General features: G+C 47.2%; 1 protein-coding gene across 7 annotated transcripts; it reads left to right on the top strand.

Annotated features, from left to right (window-relative positions):
- Positions 1-1,032: 1,032 nt before the first annotated feature.
- On the top strand, positions 1,033-22,147 carry LOC143836441 (aurora kinase B-like). Of its 7 annotated transcripts, none has more exons than XM_077335735.1 (10): positions 7,797-7,868; positions 9,239-9,433; positions 9,543-9,613; positions 11,158-11,317; positions 12,800-12,857; positions 14,323-14,514; positions 16,536-16,674; positions 19,289-19,437; positions 20,728-20,902; positions 21,726-22,147. In XM_077335735.1, exons 3-10 carry the CDS (start codon positions 9,563-9,565, stop codon positions 21,897-21,899), a joined length of 1,098 nt encoding a protein of 365 aa, XP_077191850.1. In that variant the 5' UTR covers positions 7,797-7,868; positions 9,239-9,433; positions 9,543-9,562; the 3' UTR covers positions 21,900-22,147. The 7 variants fall into 7 exon arrangements, with proteins under 7 accessions (XP_077191846.1, XP_077191851.1, XP_077191847.1 ...); XM_077335734.1 differs by having other exon boundaries at positions 9,239-9,439; XM_077335731.1 differs by lacking the exons at positions 7,797-7,868; positions 9,239-9,433 and adding an exon at positions 1,033-1,182.
- Positions 22,148-22,668: the final 521 nt, after the last annotated feature.

The raw sequence follows: 22,668 nt of genomic DNA, 5'->3' as shown, positions 1-22,668 counted from the left end.
CACAACAGACACCCTGTGAAGGAGGTGAGGCTGAGAGAGCCCTGATATTACTGAAGAAGAAGAGTTGGGTCTTATATGCCACTTTTCCCTACCCGAAGGAGGCTCAAAGCGGCTTACAGTTGCCTTCCCTTTCCTCTCCCCACAACAGACACCCTGTGAGGTGGGTGAGGCTGAGAGAGCCCTGATATCACTGCTCGGTCAGAACAGTTTTATCAGTGCCGTGATGAGCCCAAGATCACCCAGCCGGCTGCATGTGGGGGAGCGCAGAATCGAACCTGACTCACCAGATTAGAAGTCCACATTCCTAACCACTACACCAAGCTGGCTCTCTAATCCAGTTACTAATCCAAGCAAGTTTGTAAAATCATTTTGTTCAGGAAAGCCTTCTTGAACAGTTTTGCATCGTTTGTCAAAGCCCCGGAGAATGGGAGATTTCCCGACTTCCTTGGGCAGGCCAGCAGGAGTCACAACAGGGAAAGCAAGGAAACGTATGGGCTGTTGTTGGTCATCCCAAATTCATTACATTTGTTTTTAAACTCTTGTTTTGCCAGTTCAGCGCTAAGCCAGCACAAGATAAATAAAAATGTCCGCATCTTTCCACAAGATGTCATCATCCGGTTCTGAGGCGTTCAGCCTTTTGTTTTTGTTTTGGTTCCGAAGGCTGACAGGAAAAAAAAAGAGTTGGCTAAATGCAGATCATTCCAAACCGCCCAGTAATGCAAAGAAGAACATGATTCAGAAGTTTTTTGTGAAGATATCCGATGGAATTGGCTTCGGAAACGCTTTGGAAAACCACAGCAGCGTGTCTAATGTGTTGTTGTTTCCCAATTTGCTTCAGTAATATATATTTAAAAGAAAAAATTAAGATGCCGATCGAAAGTCAAGCGCTTTCTCCTCCCCAGGCTGGCCAGAGTGTTTTTCTGTTGCAAACAATTCAGATCAAAGCACTAAATCACACTGGTTTGGCCCCAGCAATCCTTTCAAGATGTTGCGTTTCCTTCAGCAGATGTAAGGACCAGAGGGCAAAAGAAACATCTGCAGCAAAGCGTTCTGTCCAAATTCGGCAGGCAGATGATCCCCAGATGGAGGCACATCTGTCCTTTTCAAGACAGAGATTCAGCCTAAGTTGTTGCTCTCGTTGAAGCAGAACCCCAATGCTGGTCCTGTTTGGAGAAGTTAACGGTGAGGTAAATTTTGGGGGGTCGTTGAATAAAAAATGTTCACTTTTATTTATCTTTCACAGGTGAGATGGGAACTATACCCATGGGTCCATTGTGGCCAAGATTGCCACAGGTATGACCCACTTCTGAGCTTTCGGACACCTTTGGGATTCTGACGCAGTGTAATGAATGCTGCCTCAAAATGGATGCTGCAAGAGGCGGAGCCAGCCACAAATGGCTGCTTTAGTCACACAATGAAGATCTTGGTTCTGTGGTGGCAGCTGCTGCTTAGGCAACATTCTGCATAGCCATCGAATCTCCTGGCCAATCAGAAGTCTTACTGGGCAAAAGTCCTACCTAGTCATGTTCACTTTCTAAAATACTCAGTGGGCATCCACAGGCATCACACTGAGGATCCCTGACCTAACAGATGTGCACTCTTGAACGGATGTGCACAACGGATGTGTGATGGCCATCTAATCTTTTTTGCCTGCATTCAATCCCTCTGTTCAGCCAAGTCTGATGATTTCTTCCAGGCTATGAATGAATGATATATTTATGGTCATTTAGACCAAAACATTTAAAATATTGAGTAGATACAGTACTAGGGGTGGCCAAACAGTGGCTCTTCAGATGTCTATGTCAGGAGCTCACGGGAATTGGAGTCCATGGACATCTGGAGAACCACCCTTTGGCCACCCCTGAACTCTTTAAATCAGGGGTAGTCAAACTGCAGCCCTCCAGATGTCCATGGACTACAATTTCGATGAGCCCCTGCCAGCGAATGCAGGGCCACAGTTTGACTGCCCCTGGTTAAATTGATAATGGTCAATAAAGCTCATAGAAAAATCTGAAGCAGCAATGCAACTGAGACCCATTGTGAACCTCACACTGAAATGACAAAACAAATAGTTTTATCTTACGATATAATGAAAGTCTGTGCAAGTTTTTTACTGTTTAATTCCTGTTTTTTTAAAAAAATGTTGTGTTCAAGCCAAGATGTTGTATTCTATGATACTGAGGCTGTTGCCCTGAGCCGCAAGGAAGTGCAGTATATTAATAATATTAATAATGATTCACTGTAATCATAAACTATTAAGATAGAATAGCCCCAAAACCTATATCCTATAAAAGAGCAGTACAACTTAATGGCAGCTGCACAAAATTTGGCAATACAAATGGTTATTTGGCTGTTTATGTCACGTAGGAACTTCTTCACCTTTTCCCCTGATATCTCCCTAAATATGGTTGTATTACCTGGCCTTGGGTGGTATATGTAATACAGTGAAACAGAAAGCCTTCTCTTGTTTCTACCTGTCCTTTAGCTCAGGGACAAAGGTGAGCTAGAAAGGAGTAAAACACAGCATTTGGCCAAGGAAAAGTCTCTCTCTCCATTTATAATTTTCTAGAGAGGTTAGGTAGGTAGTGAAGCTAACACATATTTAATATTACCTGGCACTAAAATCCTTGGAGATTTATTTAAGTCCCATTGCAGGCCGATATCCTGAACTCTTTGCTTAACTATGGATTTGGCCAGGACGCTGGGAGCTCATTTCAGCTCTTTACTGTGACCCCACCATGATATTGCTTTAGGATGCTTAGGGATGATCCTGCGTAGAGCAGGGGGTTGGACTAGATGGCCTGTATGGCCCCTTCTAACTCTATGATTCTATGATACAAAGAGGCAAACAACTGAACCAAAGAACTCCACCAAAACTCCAACTTATATAAATGCACAAAGAAAGGGATCTTCCTGCCAGTGTCATCCCGTCCAACCCCCTGCACTATGCAGGACTCTCAGAACCCTCTTGCTCATCCACTGTAACCTGCTATCCCTTTGCCTTCACAGAATCAGCACCTTCGTCAGATGGCTATCCAGCCTCTGTTTAAAAATCTCCAAAGATGGAGAACCCACCTCCTCCCAAGGAAGCCTGTTCCACTGAGAAACCGCTCTTTGAGGAACTTTTTCTGGATATTTAGGCGGAATTTCTTTTACATTAATTTCATCCCATTCATTCTGGTCTGTCCCTCTGGGGCAAGAGAGAACAACTCTGCTCCATCCTCTATATGGCAGCCTTTTAAATATTTGAAGATGGACAGCTGATCAGTGGTAGGGAGGTGGGGATGGCAGCAAGAGACCCCTTCCTCCTCTGGCAACACCATGAATGTCCCACACTTTCTTGATTGTGCTGACTCACTATGTGAAAGAAAGAAAGACACCTAGCTATTAGAAAAGAAAGCTAGAGGAAAGAAGGCAATTAAGCTTACAAACTATTCTCCCTGCCATAAATAGGGTCACAAACAATGGGTGGGGAGATTCCTAGAGATTTGGACTGGGGTCTGGGGGTGACAGTGGGGTTTGGCGAGGGAAGAACCTCAGCCAGGTCTAATGCTGCAGAATCTGCCCTTCAGAGCAACCCGTTTCTCCAGGGAAACTGTCCTGCGCAGTCTTAGGATCCACTGTCATTCCAGGAGATCTCCAGGCGTCACCTGGAAAGTGGCAAACTATTTAAAAAATCCAGAAGCAGGGATCTAAATTTCCAGTTCAAACTTCCAGGAACTGAGTGGTGTCAAAATCACAGCCGTTTGAGAAGCAAGCGTATAACAGTAATTGGTTTAAACTACAAGTACAACGATATAGGCTAGATATCAGGAAAAAAAATTTCACAGTCAGAGTAGTTCAGCAGTGGAATAGGCTGCCTAAGGAGGTGGTGAGCTCCCCCTCACTGGCAGTCTTCAAGCAAAGGTTGGATGCACACTTTTCTTGGATGCGTTAGGATGCTTTGGGCTGATCCCGCGTTGAGCAGGGGATTGGACTAGATGGCCTGTATGGCCCCTTCCAACTCTGTGATTCTGTGAACAGCCTCCATTGCTTCAATTCTCTCTTTCTGGAACACATGAACCTTCCTTATGCTGAATCCAGCCCTTGGCCTACTCTGACGCTTGGCTAGCAGCATTCCAGAGGCCTCTCACATCCTCTGCTGCCTGGTCCTTTCAACTGAAGATGCCAGGGGCCTTCTGCCTGCCAAGCAGAGGCTCTTTCACTGAGCCATGGCCCTCTTTTTAAGAACTATGCCATTTCTTTGAGTAATTTAGTTACTCAAAGAGCCAGCAATGCCAGGACAGGCTGGCTATAAATCAAAGAATAAATTTTTTAAAATAAATTTCTCTATCCATTTTGTGCCCAGAAAGCAGTCTTCCAAAAGGCCCCACGGCCACCATTTGCAGGACGTTTTTACGTGAGTGCAGGACGTTTTGCCGTGCTCAGAAAATAGCTGGGGTCCCTTTAATCTTTAAGTGTGTCTGAGGTGGTCTCTGGGGCTAGAACGGAAAAACCCACTCCAGTCCAGAAGGAATTCTCGGTTCCTGTAGCTCTGCCTCAGGAAGCAATAGGCGCTTCTCGCTGTTTTATAATGAGGCGTTATTTAAGAACAGCCTACAAGGTTATGAAACAAGCTGGCTACAACCCAAGAATCACCCCCAGCAGAATAGGGGGACAGTCATTAATGAACTACAACTGTGATCAATGCAAAACTGAAGCTGTCACTCCCCCATCACCTCGCCACAGCTGGCCCTTATAGGCGGCAGGGAAGCCTTTTACAGCATCACCCCGCCCTCTAGTGGCTTCTGGAAGGACAGCCATAGACCAATCGAGGCTGGCCCAATTTCAGAGAAAGGCGAATTTCCTAATAATCCCAGAATCAGAGAATCTTAGAGTTGGAAGGGGCCATCTAGGCCATGTAGTCCACTCCCTGCTCAATGCAGGATCTGCCTAAAGCATCCAGGATAGGAATAATAGAATCCTAGAGTTGGAAGGGTCCCTGAAGGTCATCTAGTCCAGTCCCTTGCTCAATGCAGGATCAGTCTAAAGCATCCAAGATCAGTGTCTGTCCAGCTGCTGCTTGAAGGCCACCAGTGAGGGGGAGCTCACCACCTCCTTAGGCAGCCTATTCCACTGCTGAACTACTCTGACTGTGAAAAATGTTTTCCTGATATCTAACCTACATCGTTCTACAAGCGGTTTAAAGCTATTACTGTGGATCTTCTCCTCTGCTACCATCAGGAGACTTTCCCTGTCCTCCTCCAAATGATAACTTTTCAGATACTTAGAGGGCTATCATGTCCCCTCTTAACCTCCTCTCCTCTAGGCGGGAAATCCCCAAGTCCCTCAGCCTTTCCTCATAGGTCCCCAGGCCCCAGGTCACCCTCCTTGCTCTCTCAGTAATGAAATGCTGTCATGGCAGCCGATTTACAGAGCCTGTTTACCAGAGCATCACCCAGTTTAGCATAGCGAGTGATTATGGTTGCTCAATGGGCTGTAGGGGAAGAAATGTTCTGTCTCTTTAATAAGTTGTTGTTGTTGTTGTTGTTGTTATGTGCGAAGTCGTGTCCGACCCATCGCAACCCCATGGACAATGATTCTCCAGGCCTTCCTGTCCTCTACCATTCCCCGGAGTCCACCCAAGTTTGCACCCACTGCTTCAGTGACTCCATCCATCCACCTCATTCTCTGTCGTCCCCTTCTTCTTTTGCCCTCGATCGCTCCCAGCATTAGGCTCTTCTCCAGGGAGTCCTTCCTTCTCATCAGGTGGCCAAAGTATTTGAATTTCATCTTCAGGATCTGGCCTTCTAAGGAGCAGTCAGGGCTGATCTCCTCTAGGACTGACCGGTTTGTTTGCCTTGCAGTCCAAGGGACTTGCAAGAGTCTTCTCCAGCATCTTTAATAAGAGGGTATATCAAAAATGCTTCAGCAGATGACGTTATTCACCGTGAAAAGCTTTTTCTGCCCCTGGAGGGGTTAGAGTCTCAGGCTAAGACTTGGAAAACTCAGATTCTGCCATGGAAAGTTTCTCAGCCTAATCTACCTCAAACGGTCATTGTGGGAATAAAAGAGAGAAGAGGAGAGCAATGCAACCAGCTTGGTATGCTCATCTGTTCCACATAATATATTTCTGGTAAGACCTCGGAGGAGTATGTTTCATGGTTTAAGTGCCACTCAGCGCTTAACACCCACTCAGGGTAGCTGTCCCACCCCTGAGTGCCTCCTCCTCCAACCGGCTTGCCTGTCTGTCCAGCAGCCAGCCAATCACCTTCTATCCCCCACACCTGACCACCCCCCTCCTCCTTCCACTTCCCTCCGAGGCTTGGAGGCTGCAGATCCCTTCCTGGTGAGAGCTGCCCCTGCCAGGGAGTTCCCTAATAGCTGCCTGCAGCCTTTCCAGGTCATGTGGGGAGGAGGAGGCTGTCCACAGAGTTCTTCCACCCCCCACCCCACAATCTAGCACTGTTGTATTCCTGAATGCAACAGGATTGGCCCCTAGTTGGGGAGAAGAGTGGAGTATATAGGAAACAGGCATGAACCTCAGTTAAAGGGACAGGTCATTTTTTCCCTTCAAGTCTGTTTGTGACTCTACCACGGAATGGTCACTGTGTTTTGTTGTTTGCAACAGTGCATTCCATCATGTTTACCCCACAATTCATGGCACCCTTGCGCCTGCTGCTTGTTTCCAGACTCCTACTTAAAGGAAATGCTTGATAAGGATCTGTGCCCTGACCTTAATGGCTCCGGCTAGCCTGATCTCAGAAGCCAAGCAGGGTTGGCCCTGGCTAGTATTTGGACGGCAGACTCCCAAGGGACGCAGAGGGAGATGATGGCAAACCAGCTCAGAATGTCTCCTTCCTTGAAAACCTTACAGGGTCAGCTGCAACCGGACAGTCATATAATAATAAATAGAATGATGATGATAATGATTGCCTTGAAATCTGACTTGCTGAACAATAGCTTTAGGGCCAAGCTAACTGCTCTTAGCTGCAGGAGAGCAAAAAACCAATGGGGTGAAATTAATTCAACAGAAATTCCATCTAAACATCCGGAAGAAGTTCCTGACAGTTAGAGCGGTTTCTCAGAGGAACAGGCTTCCTCGGGAGGTGGTGGGTTCTCTATCTCTGGAAATTTTAAAACAGAGGCTGGATAGCCACCTGATGGAGAGGCTGATTCTGTGAAGGCTCAAGGGGTGGCAGGTTACAGTGGATGAGCGATAGGGTTATGAGTGTCCTGCATAGTGCAGGGGGTTGGTCTAGATGACCCAGGATGTCCCTTCCAACTCTATGAGTCTATGATTCTATGATTCTAACTATAGGCACGGCATACTATTTGGGGGGGGGGGGGATTGAGTGGAGAGAAGCCAACATGCACTCCGTTTTGCACGGCAGACCTATCCCAAATGCTCTGTCCTCAGTTGCTCCATAACATTGAAGCAAAGGTTAGAGATCGCTTTTACAGCACAAGTGCAGCCCTTGGTTGCAGGCAGCCAACCCAAAAAGCCACTGCATTCAGAGTGCCTGTAAAAGGTTCTCCTCTTGGAAAGCTTAGTCTGTATCAAAAACCTGTTTGAACACAGGAGTCTGCCTTCTGGGTAGCCAGAGCCCTTCTGGGCTACCCTGCTCTGTATTACTCATTGATCGGGTCTGTTGGCAGCTGTGGTGTTTCAATACCCTCCTGACAAGCCCAGCCTGCCCCTATTTTCTCCTGTTTCATTCTTAAAGGCACGGGAGCTTCACCTTCTGTTTGCCCAACTCCACCTAACTGTGTGTCTTTAAGGAAGGTCATATAACTCTTCTGGAGCAGCTCAGGAAACTGCTGTATTTGCCTCTGCATTGGTTAGCAGCCGGGGAAGCCCTGAGCCAGGAGCTGTTTTGCAACTGAAGGTCTAAGTTTGCTCTTTTGTTGTGAGGGTCTAGTGAGGTGGGTCAGACTGTTGGCTAAGATGCAGTGCTGCCTTTCAAGAGCTTTCCTTTCTATAAATGTTGCTGAGATAGACAGACGCTGTGTCTAGTGAACGAGGATTCATCCCTACAAAAATCCCTTTGACTCTAAAAGTGGGACTTCCCTATGATGGGAGTTTTAAACCACTCCCCCACACACACCTCTCACCCATCTGGACCAGCTTTTGGGAGGCTGTGGGTGGGGGTTTAGGTGACGATTTTATAGGGAGTACAAAAGAAGTAATTTAAAAACGGGGGGAGGGGTGGGCTGATCTCACTACACTGGGGTCCCATTACATTGAGAGAGCTAGCTTGGTGTAGTGGTTAGGAGTGTGGACTTCTAATCTAGCGAGCCAGGTTTGAATCCCTGCTCCTCCACATGCAGCCAGCTGGGAGGCCTTGGGTTTGCCACAGCACTGATAAAACTGCTCTGATCAGCAGGAATATCAGGGCTCTCTCAGCCTCACCCACCTCACAGGGTGTCTGTTGTGGGGAGAGGAAAGGGAAGGTGAATGTTAGCCACTTTGAGACTCCTTCAGGTAGAGAAAAGTGACATATAAGAACCAACTCTTAATCTTCTTCAGTAATGTCAGGGCTCTCTCAGCCTCACCTCCTTCACAGGGTGTCTGTTGTGGGGAAAGGGAAAGCGATTGTAAGCCGCTTTGAGCCTCCTTCAGGTAGAGAAAAGCGGCATATAAGAACCAACACTTCTTCTTCTTCAATGTCCTTTTCTTTTTAATCCCCTGAATTCTTAAATGTCATATCCATCCCAGGGTGCTGCAAGGGTGCAGTAGACCCACTGGCTAGCAAGTAGATCTTGCCGAATTCAGTGGGGCTCGCTTTGGAATATGTGTGACTAGGGACTGCATATCATCATGGAAATGCTGGCCCATCTAACTGCCCACAGATTAACATCACCCAACCCCTCACACAAGATCTGTAACTATACAACAGATGGGTTTAGTCTAATTGTAATCATTTTAAAGCCTACTTCATTAACTGTCCCTTCATTATATTTGTGTTGCTTGTATTGCTTGTATCCGATGTTACCTGCCTTGAGCCAACCAAGAAGGGTGGGATATAAGAATAATTGATGATGATGATATAATATCACCCTCCATAGGAACCATTTTCTCCAGGGGAACTGATTGTCATCTGGAGATTAGTTGAAATTCCAGGAGGTCTCTAGGCCCCATCTGGAAGCTCAGATTCTAGAGAATCAGCCAGCCAAAAATGCCGGCAGAATCCAGAAGCTGGCATCTGCCCACCTGGAAGGTGGCATTCCTTATCACTCTGTTGTTCTTTTTGCTCAGCACTCTGCTGTGCTGGAATCCTGCAGAAGCACAGTCATTAAAAACACCTGGTGAGGTTCTTCCGTTCGCCCTGCTCCCCCAGAGTCCACAGTCCGTTGACCTATCCCGGGCTTCACCCTCCAGCCATCTTGAGGAACCCGAAATTTTGAAATCCCAAGTTCACGGGAGTCCTGGAGTTACCACACAGAGTGGAAGGTGATTGTAAGCCACTTTGAGACTCCTTCGGGTAGTGAAAAGCAGGGTATAAAAACCAACTCTATTTCTTCTTCTTCCTTCTTTGTGATAGTTTTCCTTTTTCCTGCAGTGTACGTTCCTTGGAGACTGATGGAAAAATCAGAAACCCCAGATGCCTTCCACAGCAAACTTTGCAGAAAGGTAAGCACCTGGGGCTGTTAGGTCCTTAGGTTCAGTCAATACAGACACAGTCTTTCTTTGAGAACACCTCTCTGTATTAGAAGTAACAACCGCCAACAAAACCAAACCAGGTACAAGGGAAAAACCACAAACTTGTATACATTTACAGATGACCCTCCAAAAGCCCTGATTGGCCCTTAACAAAGCCCTTTGATTGGTCCATAAGTCTCATGCAATTCTGGTCTCTAATGGGTTGCCTTCTCAAGCCCTGATTTGCTTAGGAACTATATTAGCCCTATTCTGCCCACATATATAACATGGGCCATTTCAGGTTGCAGACTCCACCCCAGCAATTATGTGCTACTAGTAATCAAGCCCGCTGCAGCTAAATGCAGCGGGCGCTAGGCAGTTACTGTGGGTGGCTCATGGGATTTGTATTCGATGGACATCTGTAGGGCCAGAGCTTGAGTCTACCTGAGTAACCCTCCACCTCCCCCCAGTCGAGGCTGCCATGGCAACCCCTTGCCATCGTCTGCCTGGAAACCAGGGCCCGCCCCTCACCTGGAGTCTCTCCTTCAGGAATCGCTGGACGGGGTCGAAGCCCTGCGGCTGCGCAGCCACCTGGAGGCCGGATGGGGCCTTTAGTTGAGCGGCGGCGACCGCCGCGGAGGCGTGGGCGGTTTGCTGCTGGCCGGGAGGCACCCCGGGGGCAGCGGGAGGCGCGGCCTGGGCCAGCTGTTGCTGCTGCTGGTCCTGAGGCGCCGCCACCGCCATGCTGCTTTGGAAGAGAAGTATGCCGGTTGGGACGCTCCAGTCGTGCGGAGTGGAAGTGGCCTGGTAGCGGCGAACTCCATTTCCCAGGAGGGCCAGCGCCGCGGCCGGAAGTGCCCCGTAGCGCCGGCGACGGTCCCAGGATCGCGATGGCGCCCACCATCCAGACGCAGGCGCAGCGGGAGGATCCGGGCCACAGGTGAGACGCCAGGCGGCCAGGCAGGGAGCCCCCGGCAGCCGCGCTTCGCACGACTGCCGGGGGCTCCCTCGGGGGGCGGCCTGACGCGGCGAGAGGCGCTTCGCGCCTCTCGCCACGTCAGGCCAGGAGCAACTGCGAGCCGCGCTGCGCGCGGCTCGCAGTTGCTGGGGCTGGGAATCGGAGGGACCAATCGGCAGGCGCTTCGCGCCTGCCGATTGGTCCCTCCGATTGTCTGTCGTGAGGAAGGGTCCAATCCGGACCCTTCCTCATCACGGACAGAGCCCACCTCAAGGCCCCTTAACCATTTATTTAGTCCGTGGCGCCCGCGGCGCCACGGGCGGTTTAAAGATGGCGCCCACGGCGCCACGGGCGGTTTAAAGATGATATGTTGACACTGAAGTGTCTTTGAGCCTCCTGCTAGATGAATGTTGTTGATGGAGGTTAGGAAAGTGGAAAACGCTGTATGTTCTGGGTTGCCAACTCCATACAGTTATGTAACTCAAGTATTTCACATCATTGGCCCTCGCTCTCCATTGACTATAACAAATTGTGCGACGTGCATGGTATTTCCTAACCTCTTGGCTTCTCACCCTAGCCGGCTGTCACAAAGATAAAGGTGTGTGGCTCCGTAACACAGCTGCCGCTAAAGAAACAGCTCAGCGGCTCCTCTCTTTCAGGCTGCGCCTTTCAAGGGGGATCATCTCCAAAGCACAAGAAGCCACTAAGCAAAGACAAAGGGGGACTGGAGTCCAAGGGTAGGTTCACCCGTCGGTTGGTACAGTCGAACAGCAGCTGATTTCGCATGAGGGCACTTTGTGGTTCCACTCACACATAGAACTAAAATGGTGGTTATAGTAGGTCAATGGACTAGAATTTCCAGCTGTGGCTGCCAATCTCCAGATAGTAGCTGGAGATCTCCTGGATTAGAACTCATTGGCGGACTACAAAGGTAAGTTCCCCTGAAGAAAATGGCTGCTTTGGAAGGTAGACTCTGGCATTATACCCTCATGAGGTCCCTCTCCCCAAACTCCCGTCCTCCCCAGAATCCACCCCTATTGCCAATTCCAGGATGGTGAATTCTTGGAGATTTGGGAGTAGAACATAGAGAGACAGGGTTTGAGAAGGGGAGGGTCCTCGTGAGGGTATAATGACATAGAGGCCACCGTCCAAAGCGGCCATCTTATTCAGGGGAACTTATCTCTGAAGTCTGGCAATCAATTGTAGTTCTAGATCTCTGCTCCCTACCTGGAGGTTGGCACCCTCTGACACAGCATTGTATGCAGAAGTGAGGGTCTGCAGTTTGGGAGGGAAGGTGACCAGGAGAAATCAAGGCCCTGAAGTAGCCATTATCCTACCACCACAACTGGAGTGTGGAGAAGTTAAAAAGCCATTGACATAATAATCTATGTACCAGGCTTTCTAAATCCTCAGCTGCGATTTTTTAGAGTTCCTAGCCCCTTCCATTGTGCAGATACAAGAGGAAAGGCAAATGCATCTTGCTGCTAGGGGAGGGCCCCTGCGAGGGGCTGGGGCAGCTCAACTGCTGCTGCATTCTGTTGGGGATCACTTTAAGGAAAGCTCTGAAGGCCATGAGATGCTACCTGTCGTAGCTAGACTTTGATGAATAAGATTATATGTCTTAAGCAATGGCCGTTTTCAGGGCATCTGCTGCATGTCATGATTCTACGTCCCTGTTTTCTCTCCGAGTTCCTTTCTAAAAACTTTCTTCTACTGCCTTCACTTCCAAATGCCTCATTTGTTTTTAAGTGCAAATTTTATTGTCGTACTTAAGGCTTAAACTAGATCCTTTTAGGTAATGCTGATTTCCTCGTTTTTGGTCTTACCCCCATAGCAGAAACCAGTTTCATTTTTAACAACAGCAAGACACTTTATAGTAAGCCCTGATCTGGATAGGTCAAGCTAACGTGATTTTTCAGGTCTTAGAAGCTAGGCAGGGTCAGCCCCAGATAGCATTTGGATGGGAGACCTCCAAGGAATACCGGGGGCGTGATGCGGAGGGAGGCAATGGTAAACCACCTCTGAACGTATAATGTCTCTTTGGTACTGTGCCACTTAAGAGTATGTAGGCTGATCATGTTTTCACTTGGTGGAGAACTTGTCTTTTTTTTTTAGCCCCTGTGTGAAATTTTTAGAATGACATCTTTGCAAATTATATAACAGGAGCCTCTGCAATGTTTCCAACTCATGCTTTATTTGTTTGTTTGTTTGTTTATAAGGGGAGGAAAGTCGATCTAAAGGGGGCACTGAATGTGATTCTGGTTCACCGCTTCCAAGGTAACTGTTTAAAGCAGCCTTTCCCAACTTTTTGACCATGGGGGGCACACCCCTGGAAAATTTTTCAGACTTCGAGGCATACAGGAAGTGATGTTAGCTGGCCATGCTTCCCTGCCACACCCTCAAGAAGTAATGTCACCAATGACACGCCAGATCGGAAAACCTTTATGCTTTTTATTTAGCTGTAGCAATTCAAATAGCAGACACAGGGGACTAAGTGTCCAAAGTTCCTGGGCAAAGAATAGAGGTACATAAGGTCACCTTAGGGGCTGAGCCAATGCCATGGCTCCCCACCCCTCATTCCATCTCCAAGACCACCCTCAAAGTCTCCAAACCAGCCCTGGAGCCCCTGACGTGGAATGAGGTCACTGGGTCAGTGCTAAGTGATCTGCATTGCTAGGGTTCCAAACCTGCAGGTGGGGTATAGAGATCTTAAAGTACAGATCCAGATCCTGCAGAGCAGAGAAAAAAGTCATTTAGATGGGAGATACACATGCTGAAATCCTGGTGAACTCCAAAACCTCTAAAAACAAAGCTCTCGCAGCCAGGTCCCTCTCCCTGCCACTTGAGACCCAGAGCTCATAGAAGGACATTCTGCCACCCCAAGTTAAAACAAAAGAAACCTAAACACACCCCCAACCCACTCACCTCCAACCCCACGGAACGACTCACTTCACTCAATTCCAGCCACCACCAACGACACAGGTCAACAAAGTGGTACGAGCTTCAGCCAACAAAGGTTTGAATAGCTGGAGCCCCACCCCTTCCCAACCTCTTCAGGCTCATCATTGGCCACTTTGGGAGGGGTCAGGTCAACTTGCCCTTATAACTAAGCTTTTCTTTTTTTTTAATTAATAATAATTTAAGAGCCCCAACATACCACAACACCCCTCAGGTGCACCAACAGCACATTAGTTGAGAATCTCTGTTTAAATCTCTGTTCCATGTATTGTTTATAAGTTTAATGTAAACCGCCCTGAGCCTCCGGGGAGGGCGGTATAGAAATATAATAAATAAATAAATAAATAAATAAATAAATAAATAAATAAATAAATAAATAATAAAGGGACTGATGGGAAAATCATCACTAGAGGCATCTCCTGGGTTACACTAGGGCAGGGTTGTCAACTCCAGATTCAGAAATTCTTGGAGATCTGGGGGTAGAGCCTGCGGAAGGTGACCGATGGGGAAGGCTGGTAATTCTACATACCCTGGATCCATTGCTGAAAGGACATATGTGCTCAACAGAACAAGGATAATTTTTAAAGGGTGACTGTGACATGGTGCAAGGAAGAATGGCCATGTTCTCCTCCAACAGTGGTGTGGGGTCAACGCAGCTCTGGTTGCTGTGCGACAGGGCTAAATACGCACACTGCTGGAAGCACAAATTAAATCAAATTGGAGTTAGCCAAATCTTACTAGACAGTGCATCAACTGAGTGTTAATCACTTTCTTTGGTTGACAGGAGAATGTGGGGCATTTCGGACTTCGAAATTGGCAAGCCCCTCGGCAAAGGCCGGTTTGGCGCCGTGTACTTGGCCCGGAACAAAAAGACTCACTTCATCTTAGCTTTAAAAGTCATTTTCAAGTCGGCCATGGAGAAAGCACAGCTGGAGCACCAGCTCCGAAGAGAAATAGAAATCCTGTGTCACCTCAGGTAAAGCAAAGGAATGGTATGAATTGCTGTTGCAGAAAATGTTTTAGTTGTTATTTGATTTATTGACCACCCTTTTCCGCAAGCCGTCTCGGGGTGGTTTACATGAACAGATAAAAACGTTCATAAACAAATTAAAATATCCTAAAAATTCAACACTACCAAAGCAAGCCCCATTCGTCCACCCCAGCCATATTCAGTCTGGCTTAACATGATGCAGAAGGGGCAACGGAATCCATTTATGTGTGGGGCGGGGGAGCAATGTATACCATCCATAGTATAGGCTGTGGTGGGAAAGCACCATTAAATTATAGCTGGCTTATGGCAACCCTGCAAAATTTTCAAGACAAACAGATGCAGTTTTGCCTGCCTCTGCGAAGTGTCAGCTCAATTAGCAGACTCATTGTGGAAAAAGAATCTCTTTATTGTAGAAAGCAAATGAACAGAGGGCAAGGCTTTTCCTTGTCAGAACTGAAACAAACTACAAGGTCACTTTTATGTCCCTCTCAGCCCCTCCCTGCAATTAAAATCTTGCTGAGCTAGTACAGTAACAGGCCCTCATTTTCCCAGACCAATTTTTTCCAAGCTTAAAAGCACACATTAACTCCCAGACACTACTTGGCATTCTTATGAGCACAGATCAACCCCACAAGGTCAAGATGATAAACATCTGCAAGAGAGCTGTGAAAAGGCACTGCTTCATTAGATAACAGGGTAAAGACAAGTCAAGTGGAACATGACATATGAAACAAACCAAAAGGTATTACATGGCAAGATCATAACACAGATCTTGACACAAATCAACCTTGGATTCACCTTGGTGATCTCTCATCCAAGTATTAACCAAGGCTGTCCCAAGCTTTGTTTCCCAGATCTGATGACATCAGGCTAGCCTGGGTTAGTAGTAAAGCTTTAGCGTGCTAGTAGTAAGCCAAAGGGTGCTGTTGCTGAAAGGAGAAACATGGAACACTGTAAAAGATGATCTCCAACTGCAGTCTTCCCATGACCTCTTTCTGCTTTCTTCTACTCCCTTGGCCCTACCACCATTGCTAGAGACGGCCCCTTATGATAGCCCAGGGCCTGGTCTGGGCGTTTTGGAATTGTTTGCCTAGTGTGCAGCACCCAAACAGAGTGACCACTAGACTGGAAAACCTTTTCAAAATTTTATTCAACTGCAGAAGAACAAAATGACACAGGGGGGTAAGTCCCAGAAAAGCCTGTGTGTCAAACAAAGGATTATATGAGATTTTATAATATTCCATTGAAGGCAGGGAAAGTGATGCTTCCCAGGTCAAACCAATAATCTGGGGTCCCCAGTTTGAGAGCCAGTTTGGTGTAGTGGTTAGGAGTGCGGACTTCTAATCTGGCATGCCAGGTTCGATTCTGCGCTCCCCCACATGCAGCCAGCTGGGTGACCTTGGGCTCGCCGCAGCACTGATAAAACTGTTCTGACCAGGCAGGAATATCAGGGCTCTCTCAGCCTCACCTCCTTCACAGGGTGTCTGTTGTGGGGAGAGGAAAGGGAAGGCGACTGTAAGCCGCTTTGAACCTCCTTCGGGTAGGGAAAAGCGGCATATAAGAACCAACTCTTCTTCTTCTTCCACCCCTTGCACATCCCACAGGACCACCCATTGCCATTATGCTACGGCACTGGGAAAAGGTTACAAAAGGCAATTTCCCATTCTTTCTCAGTCCTCTGGGAACATAAATAATGGCATGATATAAACAATTGTCTCTGGCCTTGAGAATAGAACATATCAGATACAGTCAAAAGCAAGTTCCTGGGCCTTCTATTACGAAACAATCTGGTACACTAAGCTGCTCTTTACAGAATAATTTAAAAAAATATTATTTCACTCTCCTATACATCACTTAGGCACAGCACAATTGTTGTTTCCCTTTCAAATCCCAGAAGTCTTCCTAGTACACCTGTGTGGGGAGCCATATGTTCAGCAGCCCGCTGTAGAGGCTCATGCCAGCAAGCCCACTGTTCTCCATCCACGCTTTCCCTTCTTCTCCTCCAGGCATCCCAATATCTTACGGATGTATAATTACTTCCATGATCAGACACGGATCTTCCTGATGCTGGAGTATGCTCCCAGAGGGGAGCTGTACAAAGAGCTACAGAAAAAGGAGTACTTTGATGACACCAGAACAGCAACGGTGAGTAGAAATCCTATTTCTCTATCTCATTTGTTCTAGCACTTGTTGTTGTCTTCACTTGCCAACAACTTCTTTTCCTTCCCAGCACAACCTTCATACTAATATGGGAGAATGAGGCAGTTTGGGGGATGGCCACTGTAACAACAACAGAAAGAACTAAGCCATGGGCTGCAGTAATGGAGAGGGCTTGGGGGAGTTCAGGATTAGCTAGCTAGAGGAGGTTATGGGCATGCATGAACATATATGATAGGAATAAGATCATAGTCTACTCAGGGTCTCCAAAGTATCAGGCAGAGGTCTTTCACACACCTACTGTCTGGTCATTTTAAATGGAGATGCCAGGGATTGAACTTGGGACCTTCTGAGTGCCAAACAAAGGCAGTTCCTCTGAGCCACAGCCTTGCCCAGGCTTAAACATTTGGATCTCAAGCTTAGTTTGCAGTAGCTAGCCTCTGCTGTAGACTACACATCCCCTTCCAAGAGCGCTTCTACTTATGCATTGAAAACCACTGACCTTCCATAAATGGAAGTTCTCTTAGAAGTACAGAGCGCATCTGTGAACAGAATTCATTTGCAGGATTCAAACCTGTGTGTCTTGCTAATGCCACATCACCTGGGAGCCAGAGGCTCCCTCTTGTTGGGTATATTGTGCATTTAAAAGTAGCAACTGCAATAGAAATAGCAGTTAATATATAAACGATGAAAAGAGACAAGGCAGTATTAGTATAAAAATGTTTTACTAGACTACCATGGTAAGGGAACTTGGAAAGAAAACAAAAAATGCATAGCATAGCTTCCTATATTTGCATAGCATAGCTTCCTAAATATATGCGAAAGTTGGACCATAAGGAAGTCCGAGCGTCAAGGAATTGAGGCTTTTGAACTCTGGTGCTGGAGAAGACTCTTGTGAGTCCCTTGGACTGCAAGGCGAACAAACCGGTCAGTCATAGAGATCAGCCCTGACTGCTCTTTAGAAGGCCGGATCCTGAAGATGAAACTCAAATACTTTGTCCACCTCTTGAGAAGGAAAGACTCCCTGGAGGAGAGCCTAATGCTGGGAGCGATTGAGGTCAAAAGAAGAAGGGGACGACAGAGAATGAGGTGGCTGGATGGAGTCACTGAAGCAGTAGGTGCAAACTTAAATGGACTCCGGGGAATAGTACAGGACAGGAAGGCCTGGAGGATCATTGTCCATGGGGTCACGATGGGTCGGACACGACTTCGCACTTAACAACAATAACAACAAAGCTTCCTATAGCTCATGGCGGAGCTCTATGCCTTAGGTCAGTGGTCCCCAACCTTTATTAGGCTGGGGACCGGCAGGGCATCGGGCCGCACCCGCGGGGACCGCACCTGCGCGGGCCACACCCACGCTTCGGGCCGCGCCCGCGTATCGGGCCGCGCCCGGCCGCGCCCGCGGGCCACACCTGCGGATCAGGCCGCGCCCGCGTATCGGGCCGCGCGGGCGCAGCCCGGCCCTGATTCCCTCTCCCCGCCCTCCCGCAGTAAGTAGCTTCCCGGGCCGCAAGCTTGCGGCCTGGGAAGTTTTTTACTGCAGTGGGGGGGGCGGGGAGAGGGAGCCGCGGCCCGGCACCATGGCCTTTGCGGCCCGGCGCCGGGCCGCGGCCCGCAGGTTGGGGACCACTGCCTTAGGTGTTACATGGCTGAACTCCAATATGGATCTCCCTCTCTGCCATAAGCAGTTCAGAGATCAAAGGCAGGAAGGAGAATTGCTTCTCTTCCATTGCACTTGCTTATCTGAGAACTAGACGTGTAGGCAATGCCCGTAAACACTTTACATACCAATGAACAAATCACATGACCCACTTTGTCTGTCCCCACAGTTAACAAGTGCCAACAAAGAGTTAACTCTTTTTCTAACAGTCAGTGGCTGGCTCTTGCTAAAGACAAAGTCTGACGCCTCTTCACAGCTTTGTTCTCTATGGTGTCTTTAAGAATAACACAACAAACCACGTAATGCCCTTTAGGACTTCCTGGATTCTCATGGGAGTTCAGCTACCACTATTGTCGCTCTGGCAACAGGCAACTAGAAATGGTAGCAAAACTCTCACTAGAGAAGGCATCTCACAGGAGTTGACGGAACTGGATATGAAGCTTTCACAGAGATTGGAACAAAAGAAAGATAGTTATTTCTTGGTGGGGTGAGACAGGAACTTTCTACTTCTCAAAATCTGCCACCTGAAGTGACTCCTGAGGTCACCTTGTTATAGAGTGGACTGTGTACAAGGCCAGCTCTGATGATATTGTCCCAGAGACTCAGACCATATTCCATTGTTTTGGGGTCTGCCAAACCAGATGGGTGTTGGGAATTCTGTGTTTAGTGCTCCCAGCCATTTTTGAAACCTCCATTCTCAGGTGCTTGGGCAACAGTAACAAGGTGTGAAAATAAGCAAATGTCCCAGGGCCTCATTGTGGGTGAGAGAAGCCATCTAAGGAGGCTAATTTGATCTCTGTCACAGAGTTTAATATGGAACTTCCCATTTTTACTTACGGATCACCAGCCGCTTAGCAAATGATGTTGTGAGCTACTGCAAATAAGGCTTTTGCACAACTTTAGAGGTTGCTGATTGTCCCTGCATGAATTATGTTGCAGTATATGGAAGAAATATCCGATGCTCTGATATACTGTCATGCTAAGAAGGTGATCCACAGAGATATTAAGCCAGAAAACCTTCTGTTAGGCTTAAGGGGGGAGCTGAAGCTGGCAGACTTTGGCTGGTCGGTGCATGCTCCATCACTAAGGTACGCCTCTGTTTAGAACTCGTTTTTAAAAAATGTTACATCCTTATTTGAATGTACTTTGACCCTTCTGACAAATTTGGCCAGAAAGTATAGTGGTTTCCTGTCAAATGGACAGAGGGGCAGTAGTAGCATATCAAAAATTGTGTTTTTTGCCATCGTCACAGCTGACTTACGGTAACCTGGTTGGCTTTTCAGGGTAAGAGACATTCAGAAATTGTTTGCCTGCCTCTGCATCACGACCCTGGACTTCCTTGGTGATCTCCCATCCAAGTCCTAGCCAGGATCGACCCTGCTTGGCTTCTGAGATCTGATAAGATGGGGTTAGCCTGGGCTATCCAAGTCAGGATCTATTTCCAAAATAACCAACAGCTTCTCATACACTGATCCAAATGTCTGAGAGAGCAATCCTAAGCAGGGCTACTCAGGATTCCACTTTGGTCTATTCAGTGGGGCATACACTATACTGGCTGAATTCCTGTTGGAGATGAGAACTATGCTGGGCGGGGGGCTGTTTAGACCTGCAAATTGAGGGCCAAGGATTCCTTGACTGAGTCCATCCATCTCACATTGGGTCTTGCTTGTTTCCTGCTGCCTTCAACTTTTTCCTGGAATTTATTGTCTTTCCCAGTGACTCTCATCTTCTTATAATTTGACCAGAGTACAATAGCTTCAGTTTAGTCATTTCAGCTTCCAGGTAGAATTCAGGGTTGATTTGATCCGGAACCCACCTGTGTTTTTGACAGTCCATTTTATCTTAGAATCATCAATATGGAAGGGGCCATACAGGCCATCTAATCCAACCCCCTGCTCAATGCAGGATCAGCCTCAAGCATCCAAGATAAAGATCTGTCTAGCCCTGCTTAAAAATCGCCAGTGTGGGGGAGCTCACCACTTCAGGCAGTCGATTCTCTTAAAAAACTTTTCCTGGTATCAACCCGGTACCGTTCTACACATAGTTCAAACCTATTACTGTGGGTCCTACCTTCTGCTGCCAACAGGAATTTTCCCTGCCCTCTAAGTGGCCACCTTTCAAATATTAAAAAAAAACAATCATATTCCCTCTCAACCTCCTCTCCTCCTGGCTGAACATTCCTAAGTCCCTCAGCCTTTCCTCATAGGGCTGGGTCCCTGGCCCCAGATCATCCTCATTGCCCTCTTCTGCACCCTGAACATTTTGTCCATGTCCTTTTTTGAAGTGTTAGAATTTGTTATCTTGTTAAGAGGTTGCCTGTATTGTATTGAGTGTTGTTCCTTTGTTTGGCATTTAATTTCCTTTCTTAAAAAATATAGGCGAACCACCCTGTGTGGCACCACAGACTACCTTGCTCCAGAAATGATAGAAGGGAGTCCCCACAATGAAAATGTTGATGTGTGGTGTGTTGGCGTGCTTTGTTACGAGTGTCTGGCAGGATATGCTCCGTTTGAAGCAGCCACTCGGTTAGAGACATTCCGGAAAATTAGAGAGGTATGTTCTGTGTTTCTAAAACAATTCATTCATGCAGAAGCTTCATCATACTGCTGAGAATCCATTCTTAAAGGGAAGAAAATTAGGCTGTTGTTAGCAGCCAGACACACAGGACAAAACATTTCCTCTTTATAACTGATGTGAGTCCATATTGTATTTTAGGAGTGTCCATTTAACCAGTTTGGGGATTTTTCCCCTGAATCAAATTATAATTGGATCTGAAAGGAACAATAACTGCAGTTGCTACTTTATTATTTATTTTGGGATTTATATTCCACTGACTCTTGGAAAACTCAGAGCAGTTAATGTCAGCAATGGGTTAAGGCAGGTGTAGTCAACCTGTGGTCCTCCAGCCCCTGCAAATGCTGGCAGAGGCTCATGGGAATTGTAGTCCATGAACATCTGGAGGACCACAGATTGACTACCCCTGGATTAAGGTACTACAAAGAACACATTTACACTGTCATGGCCCTGCAACAAATGGACAAGATGGAGAGATAGGAAAGCAGGGATTGGCATGTGAGTAATGGAGCTGGAGAAGATAGTGGTAGAAAGTGCCATCAAGTCTCAGTCAACTTATGATGACCCCTTAGGGGTCAGATGTGGTTTGCCATTACCTGCCACTGCACAGCAACCTTGGCCTTCCTTAGTAAACTCCCATCCAAGTACTAACCAGGGCTGACCCTGCTTAGCTCCTGAGATCTGACAAGATTGGGCTATTTAGGTAAGGGCAGAGAAGAAAGATGGCACAAAAAAGAAAAGTGACTCTAGGGTAGTTTACAGAAAGTACAACTACTTATGATATTGCATTTTTATCTTCCAGGTTAATATTACATTTCCTTCTTGGGTGTCTGATGGTGCCAAGGACCTCATTACCAAAATACTTAACCGCACACCTTCTCTGCGACTACCTCTGAAAGGAATCATAGACCATCCATGGGTTAAGACCAACTCAAGAAGAATTTTGCCACCTGTGTACAATAAAGTAGAAGAGTGAGCCTCTGCAACATTCTGGAGGCTGCAGAATGCTCTGCATGTGCCTCTTCTCTCTCTTTTTAAAGGTAGTTGGTAGCAGTGGTAGATGGTAGTCTAAGCTCTGCCTATCCTCCCACTTTTTCCTAAACAGACTTTGCAAATGGTGGCAACTTTATGTGAGGAGTAACACTAATATAAAGGGAAGCAAAAAAGCTAAGCTTTGTAAAGTTCTTAATTTTTTTTAAATAAACAAGTGATATGAAATCCAAATTGGCTGTTTTCTGACATTTCTAAATCTGGAGGAAACAGGTACAAACATAGGGTATTGGAATGCCATATTGGAAATCAGTAGCACATCTGTACCCATGTTGACAAATGTAGGAAGTAAAGAGCCAGGGGCAAGAATCTCTGATCACCTCAAACGTTGGGTATTTTCTAGCAGTACCATTTCTAGATTTAAGGGGGCCCTGGACTGAAAGTGCACATGGGGTCCTTTGCACCCAATACCTGCCCACAAATCTCCTGGTTGCAAGCCCTTCTACCACACATGTTCAGCTCTCTGTACCAGCTATGCATAGTTTCTAAAACTTTACTGGCCAGTTGGAAGGGCTGCCATCATTCTCACCAAGAGTGCCACCCCTATGAACCATCCACATGCCCTTCCTCATTGACACTAGGCAGTTGGAGGCATGGCTGGGGGTTGACAGCAGTGGCCCCCAGCAGAAGTCCAGGCCCTGCCACCTGCCCCGCCTCAGGGTCTGCTGAGTCTGACCCCAGCCCTGCTTGTTCTA

Source organism: Paroedura picta, chromosome 4 (genome assembly GCF_049243985.1).
Source record: "Paroedura picta isolate Pp20150507F chromosome 4, Ppicta_v3.0, whole genome shotgun sequence".
Lineage (NCBI taxonomy): Eukaryota > Metazoa > Chordata > Lepidosauria > Squamata > Gekkonidae > Paroedura > Paroedura picta.
The sequence above is the reverse complement of the archived record's forward strand: the minus strand, read 5'-3'. Positions and strand labels throughout refer to the sequence as shown.